Source organism: Spea bombifrons, chromosome 1 (assembly GCF_027358695.1).
Source record: "Spea bombifrons isolate aSpeBom1 chromosome 1, aSpeBom1.2.pri, whole genome shotgun sequence".
Lineage (NCBI taxonomy): Eukaryota > Metazoa > Chordata > Amphibia > Anura > Pelobatidae > Spea > Spea bombifrons.
In genome coordinates, this window is record NC_071087.1 from 105,110,529 (window position 1) to 105,134,007 (window position 23,479).

General features: G+C 39.4%; 1 protein-coding gene across 1 annotated transcript in view; it reads left to right on the plus strand.

The window, feature by feature from the left end:
• The window catches only part of AOPEP (aminopeptidase O (putative)), a 150,518-nt gene that overhangs the window by 116,261 nt on the left and 10,778 nt on the right, over positions 1-23,479 (plus strand). Inside the window, exon 15 of the mRNA XM_053467370.1 lies at positions 16,714-16,830. Coding sequence (XP_053323345.1) covers positions 16,714-16,830 — 117 coding nt within the window. The remainder of the gene's footprint in view (positions 1-16,713; positions 16,831-23,479) is intronic.

A 23,479-nucleotide genomic window follows, 5' to 3' on the forward strand; every position in this document is an offset into this window, starting at 1 on the left:
TTGATCACATGAAGACGGCGTGCCTGCTTCTTACCGCCCAGTGACAAATTGTATCTGTCTTGTATCATTAGACATTCATAGGAATCTGGCTTTCCTTGTTAGGAGACATGGCATTTGTCAAACTGATGGTTTCAAGTCACAATGTATAACTCGCAGGCCTCGTTTGTCTTAAACAGTCCCAGGCCTTTCAGCTCTTTGTTAATTACAGGCATATACTGTCAGAGAAAGCTTGGTCTGCTCTCATATATGGACACGCTTTGTTACCATGAACTAATTCAGCTCGTTTAACAAACTCTGTTGTGGTTCTTCAGTTGCGATACTTGCACGTTATGAGGTACGAGTACCTGTTCCCGGTGATGTATCGGCTGTACTTGCTAAAGACATGTTTGATACTTGTATGGGTGGGTTGGCGATGTGCCAGATGCTGGGGGCTCTTAATGACTCTCCCTTTCTCAAACCGAGCCATCGAAATATCAGTGGAATCACATAATTTCTGCCACTTGGCTTGAATTGAGGTCCAGGAATTGTGCAGCTTTGTGTGGACAGTATGGCACGTGTAATGTAGAAAACCATGCATATTCTTTGTGTAGTAACGGCGTGAGGTGAAGAATCGGACAGCTGCTGTCTTGAAGGATCAGAGAAGAGGAAAAAATAATTGTTGGTTGCTATGTGCTGTTCGTCGGTGAGTGTCCTAAATGCGAGTATCTGCATGCACAGGGCGTGCTTCTCTCTAGCATGTGCTACCAAAGGTAGGTCAGTTGTCTATTGTGTACACAAAGGTAACTCTTATTCTAAATCCTTGCTTTGAAATAAAACTAGTTCCGGCTTTATCGTGATGTGAATTATGTTTGTGTAGGACCTTTTGTGGTTCTTCAAGCAAGAGTTGTGCAGTCGCTGAGCAACTTAACGTTGGCCCTTCTTCCTGGCACAGAAACGTCAGTAACAAAAGCGGAAGCATCCGCTGATCCGTGTCTGTTCTCTATGAGGCAGGTGGCCGGTAAAGCATTGGCTGCATATTGTACCTGGAGCAGGAGACGTTTGACACCAATTGTCCTTCATCCCCACCCTATATCCATGTTAAACTTGTTTGATTTCGTTCTTAGCAAACCGGTAGAGTTCCAGTGTTTATTCTCTGACTGATGACGATTAGAGACAACAGTTACACTGCCGGAAGGTGTCTACTCTTCGTATGCCGAAAAAATACAAGTGGGGAAAATGTAGACTATTTATGATCTATAAGGATTGCTGCTTTTGTGCGGACACCTGCATCTCTACTTACCCTGCAACATAAACCCCCATCCCTCAGAGGATTTAAGAGGGTTTTTTTTGTTTTTTTTTTGAAATGCTATAATTTTGCGCAATGCATAAGAAAAACCTTGTTTAAGAAACGGTATGACCCATGGTCAAGGCCAAACCTAAACTTAAATGGGCAGTTCTGCTGCAATGTGCTGCAATCACTGTGGAGTGTTTCTTGATAATTGCTGAAATGTTACCACTTTGAACAAAAATGATCTTTTATACACAGCCCATAATATTACAAAATGAGACATTCCATACAGATAACCACATGATGTGCCCATATAAACTATAGTGGGTCAGTGCTTTTTAAAAGGTGCCATTAAATGTGCTACAAAGTACAACATGCAGTGCCGAATTCCAATATGTCAGTGTGTATATGTGTATATATATATATGTATGTGTGTGTGTGTGTATATATATATATATATATATATATATATATATATATATATATATATATATATATATATATATATATATATATATATGTGTGTGTGTGAGAGAGAGAGAACCTGAACCGGCTGTTCCTCTACTTTACAGTGTGTTCTGAGAACATGGGAACGGTGATAGGCTTCATTGTTGGGTCAATAATAGTTGTTTTATACAACTATAAAGACTATACACTTAAAAAAAAATAAAAAAAAAAAGTTTGAAAATCTACCCTGTAGGGTAATAGCCGGGTTGTCTTGATTTGAAGGCCAGGAATGTTTAGGACGCTGTGAGCTTGCAACCTGTAGTTTACGATTCTGGGTGCGTATGCTGTTTGGCGGAAGCCGTGTAAAACCCTCAAACCTTATTTGGTCCTCTTGCTTGCCATGTATTTAGGAAAGCCTTATGCCGATTCCTTTCATGTTTGTATTCTACTACCACTTCTGCTAGAAAGCTGCTCCACTTATTACCTATGAGCTTACATAAATCCAGTTTAAGTGGAACTGTGAATCTATTTTATATATCAATTCGTTTTTTATACTTTTTTTATGTATGAAATTGTATTTTTATTCGTATTTTTTTAAATGTATTTGTTGAAATGACTGTTCTAATTTCACATTTAGTTAGGCTGTAGAGTGCAGGAAAATCACTTGCTGCTTTCCTATTCCAGGACAGAATGAATGCGTTTCAATGCTTGGGTACCCGTAGAATATTATCGGTTAAGGGCTCTTAAGCCATAATTATATACGTATCATTTCTGAAAAACAGGTTGGAACAAAGCAGACTTCATGTATGTTGAGAATGCTAGAAATGGCTTTAGGGGCCAAGTAATAGGTAAGTCGATATAAGCATGGAGGGAATTCTACTGTAGCGATTCTCTGTAACGGATGTAGTTTCATGTTGGAAACCTGGTCTGGGTCTTTGAAGTGGTGTTGATTTTCAGACTCAAATGGGTGTTTTTTTGATGTCCGGTCTGTTTGTTCTTTCCAGAAGCATCAACCCATGTAATGCCTGCATGTAGGTGACCTCATGTAGGAATCTTCATACTTGATAACTCCGCAAGAAGTTTCCAGACTAAACTTTGCAGTCTAATTGAGAAAACCGATCTTGTGATCTCTATAAAGTTTCTTATAGCGCTAAGAGAAAGGAGTTGCTTGTCTATATTTAAATGTGTGAATGAAAACAAAATATCGCAAGCCAGCTTTCCATTCTGGCTCCTTATTTACGTTGGCACTCACAAGAATGCTCCTTTCAAGCTATGCATATTGCAGAACATGGGCAGGTTCTGATGATTCTGTACTGGAAGACCACCAAATAATGACAGAGACCTTGTTTTTATTTTTCCATCTAATATGGAGAAAGAAAAACCCACCTGCAGTGAAAAGTGAGAGTTTACTACAGTTACACAAGAACTATAAATGGGATGGGGTTTCCTTAAAGCAATCTTTAATTCCCCTGAAGCCTATAATGGTACAAAAACTGGTCACAACGTAGAGAATTGTCACATCCCAACATATGTATGTATATATGTATATATATATATATATATATATATATATATATATAATGTATGTGTGTGTATAATATAATATGGGATCTACTTTGAAGTGAACCCATACAATACTGTACTTTGACTTCTGGTCTTCACACCTCATCTTCTGTAACGTTTTCAGTAGAATCATCTGAAGTCTAATTTTTCGCAGAAGGGGGGACCCCATTAAGAAACGTATAAAAAAGGAATACGAAGATATTCATCACACATGCAGCTAGCTACAGAAATTACCCCAGTGTAGTAGGTGGATTTCCAGTGTATTGTTACTTCCCGTCGCGTGCAAAGGATTAATGGCTTCAATGCAAGGCTTCCATCATATGATGAAATATGTGCTCGTGTTTACAATGGCTTCAGACAGGAGAACGCCTGGGCTAAAGAGATCCTGTTTTGGTGTGAAACCTTTAATGATTGCTTGCCCAGTAACGTGAATGTCACCTTGTGCTTGGGAAACCCCATTCCAGTCATTCTGACCGCGCGCTTAATTCCAGTTTCAATGTTTTTAAAGTCATTCAGCCCTTGAGGTTTTGCTAGTGCACGGTGTGTGTTTTCAGCACGTTACTGGGATGGGTAGCGAGAGAAATTTGGGTAAATAAGCGGATGAAAGGAGGGAGTATTTTGGTTTTATCTGTGTGTAACCTTACTCTGCTCCTTTGATCTTGCAACTGTTAGCGTACATTAATCACAGCATTAATTTGCCGTCTTTCATTTGCTTGTCTCTGCTCCTGATGCAGTCATCGTCATGTACTTTTGCTGCCCTCCACAGCCAGGGCCAGTGATGCAGAATCTAGTTTAATCCTTAAAAAGACAAAAAAAAGAAAATGCATAGCTCGCCAGAGTATTGTCTAAGAAATGGCAGACCGCTTTCCTATATTCTTATATGATGTGCTACTATGATATACAAAATAAATAAAATTCCTTTTTGCTGTATTTTCTCGTTGAAAATATTCAAATGGAACCTCTTAATCCGCTCTGACTGTAGGCTCTGCGTTATCACACAACACCACACTCCCTCGCACCTTTCACACAAAACACCTCACTCCCTCACACATCCTTCCCATCACACCTATCGCACAAAACACCTCACTCCTGTTTACACATCACTCCCATCACACCTAAAACGCATCATAGCTCACTCTCCATCACTGGCCATCACTGTGTATTAGGGTCTGTAAAGATTTGCTGTTTCATGTGCAGGAGCATGACAAGGGTGGTTGGAGTTGCTGCAAGCGGTCAGGTTGCTGTGATTATAATATATGTAATACATAGAAGAGAATACTGTTTCTAGGCAGTAGCAGTATTACTGTAAACATTTAAATGCTGTTTTTAAGTAAAAGGGAGCATTAAGGAGAATGGTAAATGGCATTTCTTTAACTTTAACATCTCTTGGTGGTTCAGCACTTTTCTGGGGATATTTTAAGAACCCTCCCTAGGTGGAGCAGCACATTTAAATTATATCTATAATATAACAGACAAATGTCACTATCCGGATTATCTCCAAACCATTATTCTTATGCCTACAGCGTATTAACGGTGCATCAGAGAGGGCCTTCACAATTGTGATCAGTCCCTGGTGCCGGAAGCTAATGCGCCAGCTGATAAAAAAAAATCAGGTAGAGTCATAGCGTTATAACTTCCATAAAACAGAACAATTCGCTTAATAGTTGATGATAAATGTATGTCTCCTTTGTGCAAAAAACCTGTGTATTACTTATAAACACGCCATAAATTCTTTCTCATTGTGTGTAAGTCACCAATGAGAGATATCTCTTTCAGGGTTGCAATATTAACTTTCACCGTGTTAATTTATAGCATATACTGTATAGTATGTGAGCTAGTTCTTCTGTCTGCCCCTATAATGGCGCATCTCTGCCCAGACGGTAGCGTTAATGTGTTTACTAAATCAATGCTGAGCCCGTGTGGCCACTGATGAAATCCTTTCTCCCACTACATAATCCCACCGGCTCTGTACATAATGCATATCGTGCACTCCCAAAATGCCAAAAGTTTGTAGAAGCTGTCTATTAAGGCGTTCCACTTTACCCTTCCCTGAAATGTATATCTAATTGTGATTTTAATTAAAGGATTTCGATGGTCTTGAGGTGACATTTTTTCCTGCTGGGAAACCACAAACGTTAATCAGTCCTTTGCGTCGTCTTCACCAAGATTTAGGGTAACTGCTGCCTGTTCCACCCGTGTTTAAATTCCCTGAGTTCAGGCTATAAGGCTGTTCCACCTATTTGTGATCCTATCAGAAAAGTAAACCTTTGTGGCATTATATTTCTGGAGTTGCAATCCTATCTTGACTTTTTTCCACCTATATAAATGGCAGTTGATGCTATTTGTACATAACGTATGAAAGGAACATCATCAGTCCCCTGTATTGAACCGCTTTAAGGCCACTGAGCACAGTAAATCAGACTCTTGGATTCCTGGCATGTGAGATCTTGTGTGCTTTCTGTCTGGCTTGAGTAATCCCAGAAGGGACAGGTACAAATCATACTAATGAGCTTTACCATACGTATAAATTATAATTTTGTCTCCCACTGTCGGTGCACATTTTTAACCCCCTCTGTTCATTTTAGAAGCAACCAACCAGTAACAAACTGTAGCTTGTGCTGTGATGCGCACCTTTTAAGTGTCACAAGCCTTATCATTACAATAAGATGTATGTGTGTGTGTGTGTGTGTGTGTATGTATGTGTGTGTATCATTCCCCTGACAGGAAAATACCTTATTCCGAGCCTCAACCCACTGTGTTCAAACTACCTGTGCAACCCGCTTTAAACCGTTGTCTAAACGGGCAAGAATACTTGATGTGATGAAACCTATGGATGAACTGGCAGCTGGCAGCTGTCCCTTTCATTCTAAATGCAAGTGGAAAGATATTTGTATAGTTGTAGTTTACAATAATTCCCCACTTTTTTCAGGTATCACATGTATCTAATGCACACTGGCCTGTGACACACAATGTCTCACAGAGAGACAGCGGGGCTTTTCGCAACAGTTTTTTTTCCAGGGATAAAAGTGCTTTCTGCCCATTTTCAGTGTTTAACAAAATATGAAGAAATGGTATCATGTGGCGATTCACTTTTTTGCCTCCTTTTGACTGATTACCGCACCTTTTTCTGTCATACATGGTTAAGATTGCTTTTCAGGATTCCTTTTCTCCTTTTTTTGCATGATTCTAGTTGGGGTGTATTATTCCTGGGGATGGACACTACTCTCCCGCCACGGTCACTCGGTGATAGTGCTTTCCGAGCAAAGATGCACATGTTGACATAGACTGTTTTTCAAGCAATTCAGTTTTTATCTAACGGTATATGTACATGCTGGCTAAAATAAGTCATGAAAATCAAAGTATACATCATACCTCTGTGTGTTGCTTACTAGTAATTGTCAAGCTGTGCAAATGCTAAGTATATTTTCTTTTATTTATTTTTTTTATTTATATTTATAGTTCTTATGGAAAGGATGGCTGTTGCCTTTCCAAAGGTTGAGTACAATCTCTAAATTTGAGCAATGCCTTATGAGCTTTGAATTTTTTTTGTTTGTGTTGCACTTGCTAGGATACAAGAGCTTTGGGTGGGTACAAAATGTTACTAGTGAAACGTGTCACTAACGGAGAATAGCCTTCACCGAACATCACTCGCCAAATCCGGAAGACATTTTACTTCCACACTTATCCAGTCAAGACGTAACATCACGCTAATCTCAAAAGTGCCAGAGGGGACATCGTTAATATTTTTACCATACCGCTTCTCAACGGACGGATCGAAGTTCTCATTACTTTCCTACTCTTGATTATAAATGCGATATGGAGACCGAATATAAATAAATGCACGTGTAGCTTGAAGGTATAAGTGTGGTGTAAGCAGGTCGAGCCATTCAATGACAGGACAACTGTTCAAACAGGACGTCCTCTTCAAATATACACAGGGCCGCTTTCTTCACTCCCGTGAATAGGATCAATTAAAAAGAATGAATCCAAATTTGTATAATCACAATTCCTTCCTAACATTGACTTAAATATAAATATTACCTTAGTGCATTTTATTTGCATTATTTTTTTGGCATGTTATTTTGTAAAACAATATATATATATATATCTATATATACATATATATATCACACACACACACACACACACACGAATAGTGAAATTCCTGCAGCAAATCTGTGTAGGCTTGTTCATACCAAGTCGTGTATGCTATATAGAAACTTGTGTGTGCATTTATATATATATTATATATAAAATAGCTTTTTTTGTAAGTAGTGCAAACATCCCCACCAATGATGACACAATCAGTTGCACAATGTTGCAAAGTCAGGTTTTTCAATTTGTGAGGCATATACACAAGTAAACTGTTGTTGAACGTTTGCCCTTGAGCCAGAATATATATTAAAAGGGTAGAAAAGACTTCAATGGCCGTATCACTGGGGGGAGTGGGGAGGTCCCGGTTGCTAGTTTTTTTTAGTTTGCCTTGGAAATTGTTAATAGAGAGAGTGTTTAATTACAGCCAGTGTTTGTGTGGCCTGGATAAGCGTCTAATTATCCACTCTACTGAGCTTGGTTTATTATTTCTGGGTGGCTGTTAGGTGTTTCCTAATGGCTCTTTCAGACTCTTTCAGACTCTTTCTCAATTAGATTATCTCGAATGATCTATTGATGACTTCTCTGGAAATCACTTTTTTATTGTTTGTGAAGAAGGTTCTCTTTTAAAACCAAGAAAGTGACATTTTGGATAACTGTTAACGATCGCTAAAATAAAATGTGAACATACAATACAAATAAAAAAAAAAAGTTAAGCCATGAATTTGCTTTTGCAATTCTTCTAGATATTCTCTTCTCCAGCATATTGATTAAACCTCAGATAAGAAAATGTACTGATTTTTTTTTTAAATTATAAACAGTTGTGTGGCATGATCTTTTGTCCCAATATTATCTATAATGGATTACAGATTTTTCTTTGGCAAACGATCAAAAGAAAATATGCCTTTCTTGAGGAAATAAAAAAAACAAAACAAATCTAATTTTGTGAACATTCCTTATTGAGATAATCAGGCTTTGGTCGCTGTATAAATGGTATCCCCTTAAACCTTTTTTTATTTTCTTCTTAACAAAAGTGCAGAATAGTAAATTCCTCGGAACTGCAACGGAAAACATTCATTTTTTTTTCTTGCCCAGGCAGCTGTTAAAGTTGCGCTACCCTATAAAATGTCGAAAACTGGTCTGCCAGACTCCCATTGAGTCCTCGCGGCTGCCTGTAACATTCTTCTCCAGTACGAGACAAGTTAATACCGCGCTGGATTCTTTTCATTAGGGTAATTGTAGGGTGATGGCTCAGAATACAAAGTCTCTCGACGCGGTTTGTAATAATGGGAACTATGGGGTGGAAAATGTAAACCTGTAAAGTTTTTTTTTTGCAGAGGTGGGGGAAGTGCGAACTTGAAGAATGATTGGTTTAAGTGCAAGGGTGGGGACTCGAGAGTGGAGAATAGCTCGGCTGCGCTTACACAAAAGGTATCGCCAGGTGAGAGCCATCCAGATGAAGGCAACACGAGAGCTCATCCACAGGGCTGCAGGAAAGTAAGACGTTGCCTATACTGCTGCCGATAAACATACATTTACTGGAATCATTATGGTTGGACTTCTGAACGCGGGTCAGGTTTATGATTGCATTGTTGTGCAATTCCAGTCCTGTGTGAATCTGTACATAAATACAAAATTGTTGGGGGTGGTTCAGCAAGTCAGCCGTGCCGGGAAAGCTCATGTTTTATACAGTGTTACAGTTTTACATTCTGTCTGTTATGTGAAAAGTTCTGGGTTCTCGTATGTATTTACGCTGCAGGGGGAAGCGGCTTGGCTGCGGGGCGGTTAGTATCGTTTGTGCATCGCAGCTCATCATTCGTTTTAAAATTGGAAAATGCTTTTCCGTCCTCAAGAACCTTTTTCTGTTTTGTTTTGCTCATTCTGGACATGTCCTTCGAAGTGTTGTGCGTATTATTGCAAGATGCAGATGGTGTCAATGTTGTCACAAACCATTAAGGTTGACTCTTTTGCCCCAGTATTAAAGAATACTTCTTTACAAATGTATGGAAGCAAAGGGCTTTCTCACATATTCAAAGCACCTTCTAATTGTACTTTTGTAACTGCACACAGACATATATAAAGACACACACACTTCGTACACACATTCTAACTGTAACAATCCTACTGATATTCTGAAAAGTTAGTCATGGATACATTTTTGATTCATTGATTTAGATTTAAAATAGCTAAGTGGTGAAATTGATAGAAGAAAGATTGATCTGAATTGCTCCACTTTGGACAATTTATTCGTATCATATTGGTAATACATCACATCGCATGCATCTTTACCGTGCACTGTGGTGAAGTCAAGCAGGGATCCTTGAATCCATGTTCTTCGTGTCCACAGGTCAGCGGGTTGGACAGCTTTTACTTCTAACAAGTGGTTGTGTAAAAGGGATGGGATTTTTTTTTGAAACGCTGGGAAACTGGCATTCATATTATTATCTGTAACATGCCATTAAGGTGCAATTTGGCCCATAAAAGCATATTTAAGTATAAACGTATTTCTCTAGTAACTCTAGTTTCCGGCTGACTTGTCTATGTCATCGGATTGGAATTGGGATTTAATGGTAGCCGTTGCAGCTCTTTAAAGAATATAAGTCACCGAAACAAAGCCATGGATGCACAGCCATGCCAACTATTATTCTGTCTGGGCTTATTTTGGAACTTGTATACCCCACCTGTACATTTCTGATTAACATTTGCTGTTAGGAGGCCACAATAGTGTAAAAGTACAGATTATTGAGGTTTGTGATGGGGCCCCCAGATGAGGAATAGACTTTCAGTACTCTCCGTACTGCCAAAGAGAGTCACATACTAATTGTTCCAAGTCTGTGGCTCAGAATAATACCCTCATAAAATATATTTAGACATGCAATGCGCCTATTACAAGATGTCTAGACTTTGCGTACGCCGCCGTAGGAATAGATCTCCGCATTTATATAACGAGAGTCTGCATTGCCGTGATGTTGCAGAAGCTGCTGGAACACACACTTTTTTACTTTTTGTTTCAGGGCCCTGTGCCCATGTGACTCTTTTTGTCTTCTAAGAAAACCATTTTAGATCTAGATATATCTGCCTGGCTTTGAAAGGTTGTATATGCTTCCGAGCCAACATCTTGCATGCTACAATGAGAACGCCTCTTGAAATGAGTCTGTGTAGAACAGGACCTTTGTAGGCATTGGATGGACTTTTATATTTGTTACACCGCCCCCTACAGGACAGAACATGTCGCATGTCTGTTTAACAGATTATTTGGGCTTTATACGGCAGTTTATTTTAACGCATATCAGTCTAGTGCTGTCATTTTGATTGGCGTGTGATTGACAGGTCCAGTATCCACAGAAACTACCACATCCTGAACACCAGCCAGAACTCTAAATGCAGAAAGAAACCATCCATTTTGATGTACTTTTGTGTTATAATATGAATTTTAAACTTTTGTTCAGTTCTTATGCAATTTACTGTGCCTTTTTTTCAAAATCCCCTTATGTTCTGACCAGTTTCATTCATTTTGTGTTCTGGTGGCGATGTCCAGACACCTACATTTTTTGGAGGTACCAGGCAGGTACAAAGTACACCCGCCCAATACAGTGAAGGGACTTAAACATGCTTGGGATAGGTAGAAGACGGTCTGGCCTTAATATACGACAAAACCAAGCTGGAAAAAAATGGGCAGCCAAAAACCAGAGCTGTAACTACATCTGATAGCCTCTGGGGCAACGCAGAAAGTCCCCCCCATACAACAGCGTCACATCCGCTTCTGGGTGGAGGGACGCTGCCGTCTGCGGCCACAAGCGCACCCCTCATCTTGCAGTGCCTGGCCTTGTTATCTACCTTTAAATTCCATGAACACTTTAAAAGTAAACCTTAACATCTGATGCAAGAGAGAGACTGCAAACGTTTGAGAATAATGGCCTGATGGGACCTGCTATATTGAGTACAGCGGGTTCTTTTGCTGTTTTGGCAGCTGTTTGCTGTATGTTCTATGCATTTTACCATGATCTATTACTATGCAGAAGTGAAGAGTTTACATACATTTGATTGGTGACGTAGATCCGGTATGTAGGGAATTGTTCTTGTTCTAGATAGGAAGCAGGACCACCTTTGTCCCTAGATCTAGCCAGCTGGTGAATGGTATACACGATGGAGTATAAGTTACCAGAACTCAATTTCTTGTCTTTTAAAAAAAAAAAAAAAGTAAATATGCCGATTCTAGCTGTAAGGTTAAATGAATTTAATCCTTTAATGAGCAAATGGAAAATATTTTCTGGGTAATTCTGGAGGAACTTAGCCTTTGTCCTTCATGCTGGGTTTTAACCTTCCAATGCCAGAACCGTGGGAAGCTCAGAAAATAGTGTGCTAAGAGAGCGAATATATATTGTAAACAGTAGCTGGACCTGACAGGTGGTACCGTAACAGCGTCTTATCTGTTCTGTCGGGTGGTAAAACACAAAAACATCACGGGGCTAATTCCTTCCTTTACCTCTCCCTGCTGGAGCATTACTTTTTTCATTATTTTTTTTTTTAATCTTGCATTTCCTGCTAGTTGAAAAATTATCCAATTAAAATTTTTATTTAGTTGTACAGATTTTAAATGTAGAATATTTTCTTCAGTTGATTCCAAATTATCGATATTCGAAACGTAAACATACAGGGCTAAAATAGCATAATTAAGTATAAAATATATGTATAATAATGTATTTTGACAAAGAATTGAATTCAGTAAGCCTATTAAGAGGAGTTTTCACGTGCAGCCGTATTTCATATCTACTAAGCAGCTGCCTGTGCGATCCACGGAAGTAGATTATTAATAATCATGTAATGATATCCTTGCTTTTTACAGCATTTTTTTTTTTTAATAGCCAGTTAAATTTTAGGTAGTTTTGATCAATGTGGTGGTAGTTTGTGCGAACATGATTCAGAAACTTCCCCTTGTGTGAAGGGGCATAAAAGCATACTGATGTTATTATGTAATAGTAACATTAACTATGTCATCATCCTTATGCCATATGCAAAAGAACTGGCATGATGTCACAATAACTGATATTTAAATAGACACTATTGTGGCTGAATGTTAATCATTGAAATTTTTTGTTTTCTGGTGTATTTTGGTAAGCAATTTTTATTTAGCAGTGTAATTAAACCTTAAGATGGTTTGGTAGACTGATTTCACTTTAACGTCTGCCAGTAGCATGTCTACTTAATACAGCTAAACGTCGGATTTCAATGCCGACAGAACGGCTTTGTGCTCACTAAATCAGCCGCTGCATCCTCTTCTTACAAACTCTTTTTTTTAGAGTATATTCCACCGCCGGGACGGTTACAGAAGCTGCTCCTGTGCCCGCACCCCTATGCCCACGCGGCTAATATTAGTTATAAATCGCCAGCATCTTCTTTTTCTTATTATTATGGCAAGGGTAGCCATACTTGGCCATCTAGCTGCCGTTGAACTGGAATGCCCCTCGTCTTTAAGCATATGATTGCCTCCCCGGGGTGTACAGCATATGCATAAACTCTGCCTTTTGTCAGCTTAACCCTTTAAACATGTGATTGAATGAAGCCTCATTTTCAGCCTCGTTCACTTGTTTTGTTTGTAATAAGATGAGCTGTTTAAAGAATTTCCACACACACTTCATGCAAATCTTGCCATTCAAATAAAAAAATAAAATTGAAAAGCTATATTATATATAAACCGGTCCTGTGTTTTGCTTTGTCATGTTAGCGTTTTAGATGCGATTTATTGCCGGACAGCTTGGTCTTCTGAAGAACACTCTAAGCTGGGATACAGACTGTCCATCGTGAAAAGGTCTCCATGTGTATATTTACGGTGGCTTTTTACAAATTATGGTAACATGGGTGCTACATAATCAGATATTCTAACAGAATTTCACGGTTTATTAAATCTACACTTTTTTTCATTGACACGGGAATCAAAGAAATTTGAAATGAAATGATGAAATGATTTTTTTTTTTAATACTGAGTATTTCTGGGTACAAAGAATCTCCTTCCATACAATAAGCAATCCAAATTTACTGCCAAAGAGAAAGTTGTGTTATATGGCTCTGGGTCTTGTTCCCGTCTTCTTTGGAGACTGAATAAAGAGAAAGGAGGGTCACATAAAACCTTTCCCTTGGAACGTCACCCATGCTTTGTGTGTTAATAACCGTCGGAACAGAGCAGCCTCTGCAGTGCCACCATGAATGTGATGAATCATGTTAGGTGTCCACATTAATGCAAGCAATCCAGACTCCAAATACATTACACTTAGCGTTCTATGGGTTTGCATTAAAAAGCACCTGTCTGTGGGAGTTTTGTTGGCCACCCAACGTGAAGGGGCATCAAGTTTTGCCGTTCTTGTTTGTTATTGTCGAGTAGAGTTTGGCCGTGTGAGACAAATGTTATATATATCATGTGTAGTGTGTGTGTGGTGATTTGTGGCTGACCATGTGCTGAAAGGTTGCTTTACATGAAAGCGGAGAGCCGTGTCATTCTTCCTTTTCCGTGTACCCACGCTGTGCGATAACCATAAGGGGTAGCCGACCCCTCGCAGCCAGACGTGTTCTGCATAAAGTTTGTCTTGGCATTGATGTGCATTAGTTTCAGCACATCGAATCATCAAGCAGAGGCTGAAGGGTTAATTCCATTCCGTGGCTTGTTTGAGTTGAGCAGCATGTTAAAGCATATATATTACACCCCCCCTCAATGTTTTCCCTTTTTTTAACTAATCAGTATAAACGGTGCTTTTAGTAAGTTAGATAAATATAGCAGAACCCTTTTCTGGTAGAAGTAGCGCCCTAAGCATTTCTTAACCATTTTTGGGAAGAATTGATCTATCTTGTGTGAGAAAGAGAGGGGGGGGTTGTGCCTGTAAATTGAAGTGACATCATATGTATCGCTCCCATTGATCCACTTTTAGACTGCAGGCAGGATAAAAGGAAATGGCATCGGGGAGGAAGTATGCCTCATTTAGGCACCGATCCCAGCGTGATAATGGAGTAATAATAGAAAACATGCCACTATCAATTGCTTGGTGCATTAGCCCTCGGAGATGGGTTTCAATGCTCTCGCTCGAGTGGAAGCTGAACCGAATGGAATAGACGGCGTAGCAGCTGTGGTGCGATTCTTCTGATCTCCGCTCGCCGAGTGTAGTGCAGACAGAGCTCTGATGCTCAAGTACAGACTCGGGTCACATGCTAATGCCTGTGAAAAGGTCACCGATCAGCCCTTTTCCAAAGGTATTTGGTGTCCCAGTGCAAACTCTTCAATCATCCTGCTGGGTAATGGATTGACGGAGTGGAAGTGGTGTGTGTGGTCCTCTCTCTGCCGGGAGACGGATGGATCCTGCCCTGGAAGCTGGAGACCTTGGAGGAGCTGGTATGAAATCACTTTCTTTTTATTGCTGGAATGTGTTGCCCCGGGGGCTGCAGGGACTGTCCTGTATATGCCCGCGCGGTGCACTCTGCAACTTTCTTCTCCACGACTTCCCCCGGTGAAGTTCTCCAGAAGCAGACTCGCACTCTTAAGTTTGTTTGCTTGTTTCTCTCCGTGGTTGCAAAGTCTTTGTGAGCGTAATGCCATTTGTCGTTACGGAAAACTATTCTGCAGATGTTTGCTTGTCGATGATCTTTGTGTTTGTGTGTCACGGTGCGTTCTTTTTGTTTTCTTTATGCCTCGAGTAATTATGTCTTGCATGTTACTAGCTTGTTATTGCAAGGCATGTAATAATTAACATTGTTGTAACACGTATGTGTTCTACAGAACTGGTTTCTCAGCGTCTGTGAGAAATGCCTTTTTGTGTTTGAAATGTAAAAAGTTCTTTAACCCTATATATATATATATATCTGTATGTGTATATATTTGATAGATATATCGGGTATTTCCTAGGTTTTGCACTTTGCCTTATCCCACATTACGTTGGTCCTGTATGTAATGCTTCTGGCTTTGCTCAGCTGAGATCTAATAGCGTTATAGTATGATTATAATGGAAATGTCTTGATGTCTGCAGACTAACCACATATTGGTGTCTCGTATCCTGGATCAACTTTTCATGATGTTTGTAGAACTTTTCGAACCTATTGATCATGCGTTTGAGGAGCGCTGCACCTGGGGACACAGGTGCATTTTGTCCAGGAGACACGTAGGGTATTCTTTAGCATTTTCCAAAAAAAGATGAGACGTGATTGGGTTTTGTTTAGGAAAATGTTATTCGCTAACTTTAAAACCAAAACACAATGCACTTTCAAGTTCCAAAATGCCAGACTTCCTTTAGTTCCCCCTGTTTGTTCTAATAAACGCATTTTATTTTGACACACCTTTATTATTATTAATATTTAACGTTTTATATTACGCCATCGTGTTCCACGGCGCTGATATTTATGATAAGATTTCCTGAACGTAGTTCACCTGCGTTCTCTCAAGTTCTATAAGTTCCCCAGTTTTTTATATTTTTATCTCTGGAACATAACCGGTAGCAAATGGGTTAATATTGATACGATGCAGGATGTTTTAATTTCTAATAGTGATTTTTTTTTTTTTTTTTTTTCTCGATCTAAACCTCCAAATAAGATGGAACTATGTATTTTATTTCTCTCTCTCTATATATAATGGAATGACTTTATTTTATCTGTCGGTGGATTTAAATGTTTAGTATGTGTATGATCAAGAAACCGTATTATAGCTTTATATGCCATACAAAAAGAATAAAAAAAAAATCTTTACACACAGAAAACATTTGATAAACTGCGTTTTATACAAACTTTTTCTGAAACAAAAAATCAAACCAAAGCTTTTTTCTTTTGTAACAGATGACAGTTGGCTTGCTTATCTCATAAATGATGTCCTAATTGCTTTCTGTTTTGCTTTATCATCCTGTATTTATTATGGAGCAGATTTATTAGATACTATGTGACTTTTTAATGCTTCTGCAGTTAAAATTACAACCGAGCCCACGTTACGGATGTAGAAAACCCTTTTAATGTTTCCCTCATTTATTTTAATCAAATTTCTTGTCTTGAGAGGAAGCTACAATTTTATTATTTTGTTTTTACTGGGCAGTGAAATATGCTTAACATCTTAATGTTCTTTTCTATTGAGTTTCTATTCTGTCATATTTAGTTAGTTCATAACATTTATTACCTTTTTCTTGAAGTAGATGTGTTAATATTTATTCATACGGTATTTTCTTTGAATCTGTTGCTGCATAGACTTTATTATTTGTTCGCTTGAATATTGTAAGCTTTCCGGATTGTGCAGTATTACTCACTGAAATTCAGCTTGTGGGGAAATAAGTTCCATAACTTTTGTTCTCAAACAAAATCTTTTGCTTTCTTTCGATGTTTAGATTCATCCGGATCAACTGGTTTTCCTCCTGGATTTGCTGCTAGAAGAGAAATCATTAAGCACCAAAACTCTACGCAGCTTAAAGGAAGCGTACAAACTGAACAGTCACGATGTAGAGGTACTTTAAAAAAAAATGTGTTATTTCGAGTTACATGTTTTATGTGTCACCCTGTAATCTTCTGCTTTAACCTAAGGCAGTAGTGAGTGAGTCTAGCCAACTCTTACATCAAACCCGAGGAGAAGGTCCTGCCTAAGGAAAAGGTAGTTGCCTCCAGAACATATAAGTAGCGTTGTTGTCATGTGAGGGGCTCCAAGCCTCGCGTTTATGGCCCAATCTACCTTGCGTTTGCGGTGTGCTTGAATAGAGCATTTGATAAGTGTGTATGGAAAACAAGTCTCATTGCTATAGTGCTGCGAATCAACGGTACCACTCAAAATCCAACAACCCGCATGCTCTTCTAGCTCGCGTAGATGCGACTGTAGAGACCGCCGTGTTGTGGTTGAGATCTTAAGACGGTATGTCTGTTTAGATCTCTGCCAGACACTTTGGGATTTTGAGTGTCCCTCCGCTGGAATGCTCTCTTTTATTTTTGAAATTATGACAGACGAGTCTGCTTCCCAAACGGGTCTGGAGCAGCTGCCGCCTTTATAGCACTGACCTCTGTTGAATTCATACACTCTAAAGGGTGGCGTGAAGGCTCTTGCCAGAAATCCAAACCAATACCCGCTTGCTCCCCTAGCCAGCCCTCCTCTATACCGACCATGTAAAATGCTTCACTGTGTTCATAATGATCAGCTTTTCGGCGCTTCGAACACTTTTTTTTGGGGGGGGGGTGAATGTCTATTGATCTCATTGCGTACATAAAAGCCACTAAACCAGAATGAAGAATGGATTAGCGGGGTTTACTGGAAATTCTGTAAATAACTCCTTAATGTATTTTAAGTGCAAAAGAAAATTGGCGTTGTTCAAATAGAAATGCTTTGAGAAGGTGAAATAATGACTTTTCCGCATACGTCATCAGTCCATTGTAATTCTTTTAGAGAAATAATGGCGTCGTTCCTTAACGATAAGGAAGTATTTTTATTTCCAAGCGAGAGCAAAGGGAAGAGCGGTGCGGTTGCCTAGCTGTGGAGCAGGCTTACACAAACAGAGATTTGCGTATTAGGCAATGGGGTATTCTGGATAGCTCTTAAGAGCTTGTGCTTTAAAGCACCAATCTAGTGCATATGTTTTAACCTTTTGAGTGCCTAATGGCTTTATGGAGCACTGTTATCCCTCCGTAAATGAAGGAGAAATTGTGCGAAAAGCAAAGATACGGCTCTCGAGATTTAATCTTAAATGAGCGTGATTTGAATGTGCAAATGTATTTATCTATTCAATGACATTTATGGAGGGAGGACCTGCTGTCTGTAACATGGGGTTATAGAGAACCATACTTGAACTTGCTATATACATAAGGCTGTCCTCTAAAACGGATGAACTTTTATGTAGGTAGAAAAATGGGTCTGATTGGCCTGGGTTGACTACTGTTTTTCCTTATATATATCACTTAAAGGGCATGAGATAGTCTATTGCCCCAGAGTGAGCTCTCTGATAATGAGCTGTTGAGTCCCTGATATTTTAACGTGGCCCACGGCATGTACCCCCAAATGATTTGTTGCTGTTACAGTGGCTACAAGGCCTAAGTGACACTCAGTTTTGTCTGCTGCTCAGTTGATTTGGTTGGACAGTGTGGGTTTCAGTGGGGTTACATCTGGTCACGCTCCTCAATCTTGCTGCAGCCATTCAGCTTTATGTCATGGCTCCCGCACCAACATTCATGGCTACAACCAAACGATTCTATAAAGGGGTGGCACGATTCAGTGAAGGGAATGAAGAAAGGTCACAAGGTTTGGGCACACTCACCACTATAAAGGGCACGTCATGTTCATTTATAGACAAATTTGTCCAAATATGTTCTTGTCATTGGCTGCTATTAATGCAAAATGGAGCGGTGCTTGTAAAACAAGCAATATAGATTTGAATTACATTTTGTTAGAAAAAAAGAATCTCTTAAATAGCTGTTTAGTTGTATTAAAAATTACTTTGCAAGCAAAATTTCCACTTTACCATTCCACCAGAAATCATAAGGGCCGCTTCTAATGTACTTCAATTGCCTTTAATGTAATGCTTGCACAGTTTTTACAAGCGCTTTCTCTTTTATGATTGTTTTTTTTTTTCCATCACTGTTTCTGCTTCGTCATGATAGTGTACCTTGCTACTCATGCATGGGATTGTCTCGGTCATGTTTCCACACCAGGGACTTTGTCAATGTTTACAAATCTGAGCTCTCATTTCCTTCCCTACTCATTTTTATTTGGTACAGGTTACTCATCCAAAGGTCTTTTTTGGTAAGGCATGGGATAGCTGAACAATAGTAGCACGAGTCAACGTTTAAAGTACAGCGGTCAAAACATTCTATATTCATGGCAAGCTAAGGAAATAATACTCATTTTGAAGCTTTTCACCTTCATTCAGAACGTACAATCATTCATAGGATATTAAGGATTTGGGTCATAAGTGACAACACATACAAACTGTAAGAAGTCTCTAGCGTATACACCGTATATCACTGGCTACGTAACTAGGTTTACACCTTTTTCTGTGCGCAGTGCTTTGGTTTGGTGACTAATATTTTAAGAGCCTTAAACTTTATTAAACAAATATGGTAGAGTAAGCAACGTTTCCTAGAAGCAACAAATAGCCTTATAGGGCCATGGAGATCTGTCTCGGTTTATTCTAGGCTTTTTGACATTGTTTATACACTTTTACAGATGCCAGACTGTTATTTTTAATTAGTATTCAAACATACTTTAGCTATATATAGTAATTAGAATGTATTTTAATCGTGGCTGGATACCAGTGGAATGCCAGTTCTGTAACCGGGAACACTAGATGTAGGAAGAGAAGATCAAAGACGGCTCAGACGCTGGCATTTCAAGCCAGTGAAGAGGGGCTTACCCGGCCTCTTGCACCTTCAGCTTTCCTTTCTGATTTATTCTACAGCCGAACACTAAGAGGCTCATAAAAAAACAGACAGTAACATACTCCTTTCTCCCAAAAGGATAACCGCACTGTGACCTTTCAAAAGGGCAAATCCTTAACTTTATCTTTCTCATCACTTAAGGTGATGCCAAGCACTGTCGACATCTCAAAAGTGAAGATAATATTGTTTAAAGTAACAATGGCTTATATAAGCTTCCTTCCCCCTCCACCCTGTCCTTTAAAATATATATATATATATATATATATATATATATATATATATATATATTTGAGATTTCAAATGATGGCACCCATTTTTGAAATGCCTGATGCAATGATGTGCATGTAAGATGTGCTGGAGAGAAGATATGTATAATACAAAACATGTTATCTCATTGTGTTTTAGACACAATAATAACAAGAAATCTCTGCTCGCCTTAAGCACCATATGGACATGCCATTACGTCCAAAACATGTCTTAATAATCTTTAGGACATAACAGCGGGGTAACATAATGCACGACATAGGCTGCCGGATTAACGATAGCTGAAGATAGGCAGCAGGTGAGAGGGGAGGAAGAGAGAGTAGTGTGTGTATACTATAGTCTCAGTGTGTATGTATAGTGCTGGAGTTGGTGTGTGTGTGTATGTATGGTATGTGTAGATGTATAGTGCTGGAGTCAGTCTGTGTGTATACTGTAGTATGTCTACTGTATTGTAGTGCCAGATTCCGTGTGTGTCCATAGTGCTAGAGTGTGTAATTTTATCTATGTATAGTGTTAGCCAGTGTGTGTAACTGTGTTTAAGAGTTGTGTGCTAGTGTGTATGGTGTTTATGTTACAGTATAGCATTAGCATAAATGTGTATGTCAGCATATAGTGTTAGCGTTTGTGTAATAGTGTATGGTGTTAGCATGAGTGTGTTACTGTAAGGTGTTAGTGTTTGTGAGCATACAATGTTAGCGTGTGTCTGTTACTGTATGGTGTTAGAGTGTGTAAATGAATGTTAGTGTATGATGAGGCTTGTCAAACCCCGGGTGCCAAGAAAATAAAAACATGATTGGGGAACGAAATAAAAAATGGCTCCAAACTTTTTTTGGTGGCTCCTAGATCCAAACCAAATTTGTTGACCCATGTAGCATGTACAACAAATGGACAGTCCTCTAAATACATAAGCGTGTAGTGTTTCACGTGTTAGGGAGAGACACGGCACAAAGCTCTCAAATGCTGTGACAGCATGTAGTGCACAGAACCTGAGGCTACTATACAGTGCATGCTTAGTTGCCCCATATTAGACGTGGAATGTGCTTCATAGTTGTACACAGAATTTTAGAGAGAGGTCATGTATGCTTTAAAGTGGGTTGTGGCATTTAGAGTATTAGCTCTATGACGTGGGAAGCGTGTAGTATGAGATCTTTAAAACGGGTGATGGTATTTGGTGTGCAGCTCTGTGGCATGAGACGAGGAAGCATGCGGTACGGGATCTGTTAAATGCTCTGCCCAGCCGTTTTAGATAATGCGTTCGTGTCTGATAACGTCACTGTATCTGCAGCACCCTACACACCAATCGAGTGCCCCAGGCTTTCCGCTTACACTGGTGAGCATTTTGGGAATATCCTTCTGGGTACCTCACTTTATACCTGCTTGTTTATGGGTCTTTTTAATGGGTTAGTAGAATCGTATTTATTTAGTTTATAAAATGTGCCAGTCTTACTGCTCTCTCCGTTTACCCCTCCCAGAAACAGCAGTGCTCCAAAGAGGCTTTTGTCCACCCTGGCGATTTTCCAGAACTGGGTACAGATGTACTATTATTTGCAAATCACATGCACATTTTGTCATTCCTGTTAATAGAATCAGATACTGCTGTAGATGCGTCTCATTAGCTGACTTTTTATAATGTGAATACACGTGTTAAATCGTATTTTCACTGTCTGTCCTGAAGCAATCTGCTTAAAGACTCCTTCACCAGATCACAAGTTCTAGCTGCTGAATAACATAACTGGAAATCAGGGGTGCTCATGGTCAACGGGATGGTTTTTTTGGGTGGCACTCCAGTGCTGAGTTTCCATGTGTCGTTACATAAAAACACAATGCGTTTTCACTAATTTCACCACTTCCCATAAACTGGCACTCGGGTTTCGCACCCAGCAGTGTCAGTGGTACAAGCGGGCCTCAGCTGTGTTCATTGCTGACCCCACATGAGATGGTGCACTGGGCATGCATTATTGTGGAGGTGTGGATACATATTTGGGGCATGACAGCCTTTTTATATGAATAGTCACTGGAGGTAGGCTTTCTTCAGAACTGAAGCAAAGAATCCGTAATAATGTCCTTTGCAAGTACTTTAAGTTGCATTCAGCAACCAATAAAATAAATGCATTTAGACGAAGCTCCAGCCTCAGAGCAGCAGCACACTTCCTCCTGGGTGGCCCCATCAGGAAAGCACTGGGGTCTCATTAGACCCCCTGGGACATTAGTAGTGAATCCATGTGCTATAACTACATTTTCAGTTACTAAAGTTACATCACGTTCCACCCTTTAGGTGCAAGATCTTTTTAGTTATAAAGTTTAAGCAGCCTGCCCTGATTACACTTTATCAAGGAGTCGCCATATACTGGGGAAACTGGTAAAACATTTGGGGGGTTTATAAAGAGGATACCACGTTTTCGTGTATATTTTTTACACGGATGTGCCCTTTGCCGTTCCGCAGCGTGCAGATCTCCTTAATTGTACTATGCGCTTAGAATGCCAAGTTTCTTTTCTCATAGATTGCTAACGTTCTGGGAATGTGTTTGATATGCTGAAGGCTTAGAGACCAAAGGATCAGGGCTGTTTATTTAGCTTGGGGCCAAAGATACGGTTTATGAAGCATAATACTTTTAAAGCATTCGTAATCTGCTATTTAACAAGCTATTACATTTAGTACAGCTTTTGGGGGTTTATTCTGATCGGCTTTTTGTGTTTGTTTTAATCATATTCTATTTGTCTGAATGATGGTGGTACTGCCTGGTACAAGGGTTCCCACCGTATCGCCAGAACATAGCAGAATAAAAGTTGGGGTTTCCAGACGGCGTTTATTTTTCTACTGGCCGAAATTAAATGTTATCCTACCAGATGTTAAGTATTACAAAAATAGACATTGAAAGTCCTCATCGACTTCAAAGCATCTTTACTACCATCGTGGTAGAGATCTCTTCTTCCACAGCCAAGCACACCTTACTATGATGGCGTCCCCTTTGTGGGAATCGGCGGATTTCTGCAGAGACAGGAAATTTCCATGTTATTGAAATCTCCCACCACTCCTTCAACGGATGTTATGAATTTCTTTATTTAAGGCACAAAATCAATTATTTCCACAGTTTTTACTCTTGCAAAGACTAATAAGTCGTTTTCTGTGCCAACCAGCTAATCTGTATTTTTCTCATTTGGTGTTTCAGTAGTAGCCAGCAGCCACCGATCAGCGTAATTAATTGAAGGTCACGCCAGGTGAACGTTTACCTTGATAAAAATTGCGAATACTTCCAGTTTTCCACCAGTGTTTGGACGAAAAAAAATAAAAATGTATTGATTCATGTGGTCAATGCAAAGATTCTTCATTTTTAAATGTTTCAGTTTATCTGATTCGTGCCCAAAACACAGTAGTTCCCTGCATGCATCTGACCCCTCTTCCTAAACATTGTGTTTTTAGTTAATTTAGTATCTGGTTCCTTTTCTCGTGTTTTATAAGGACTTTAATTTTGACCC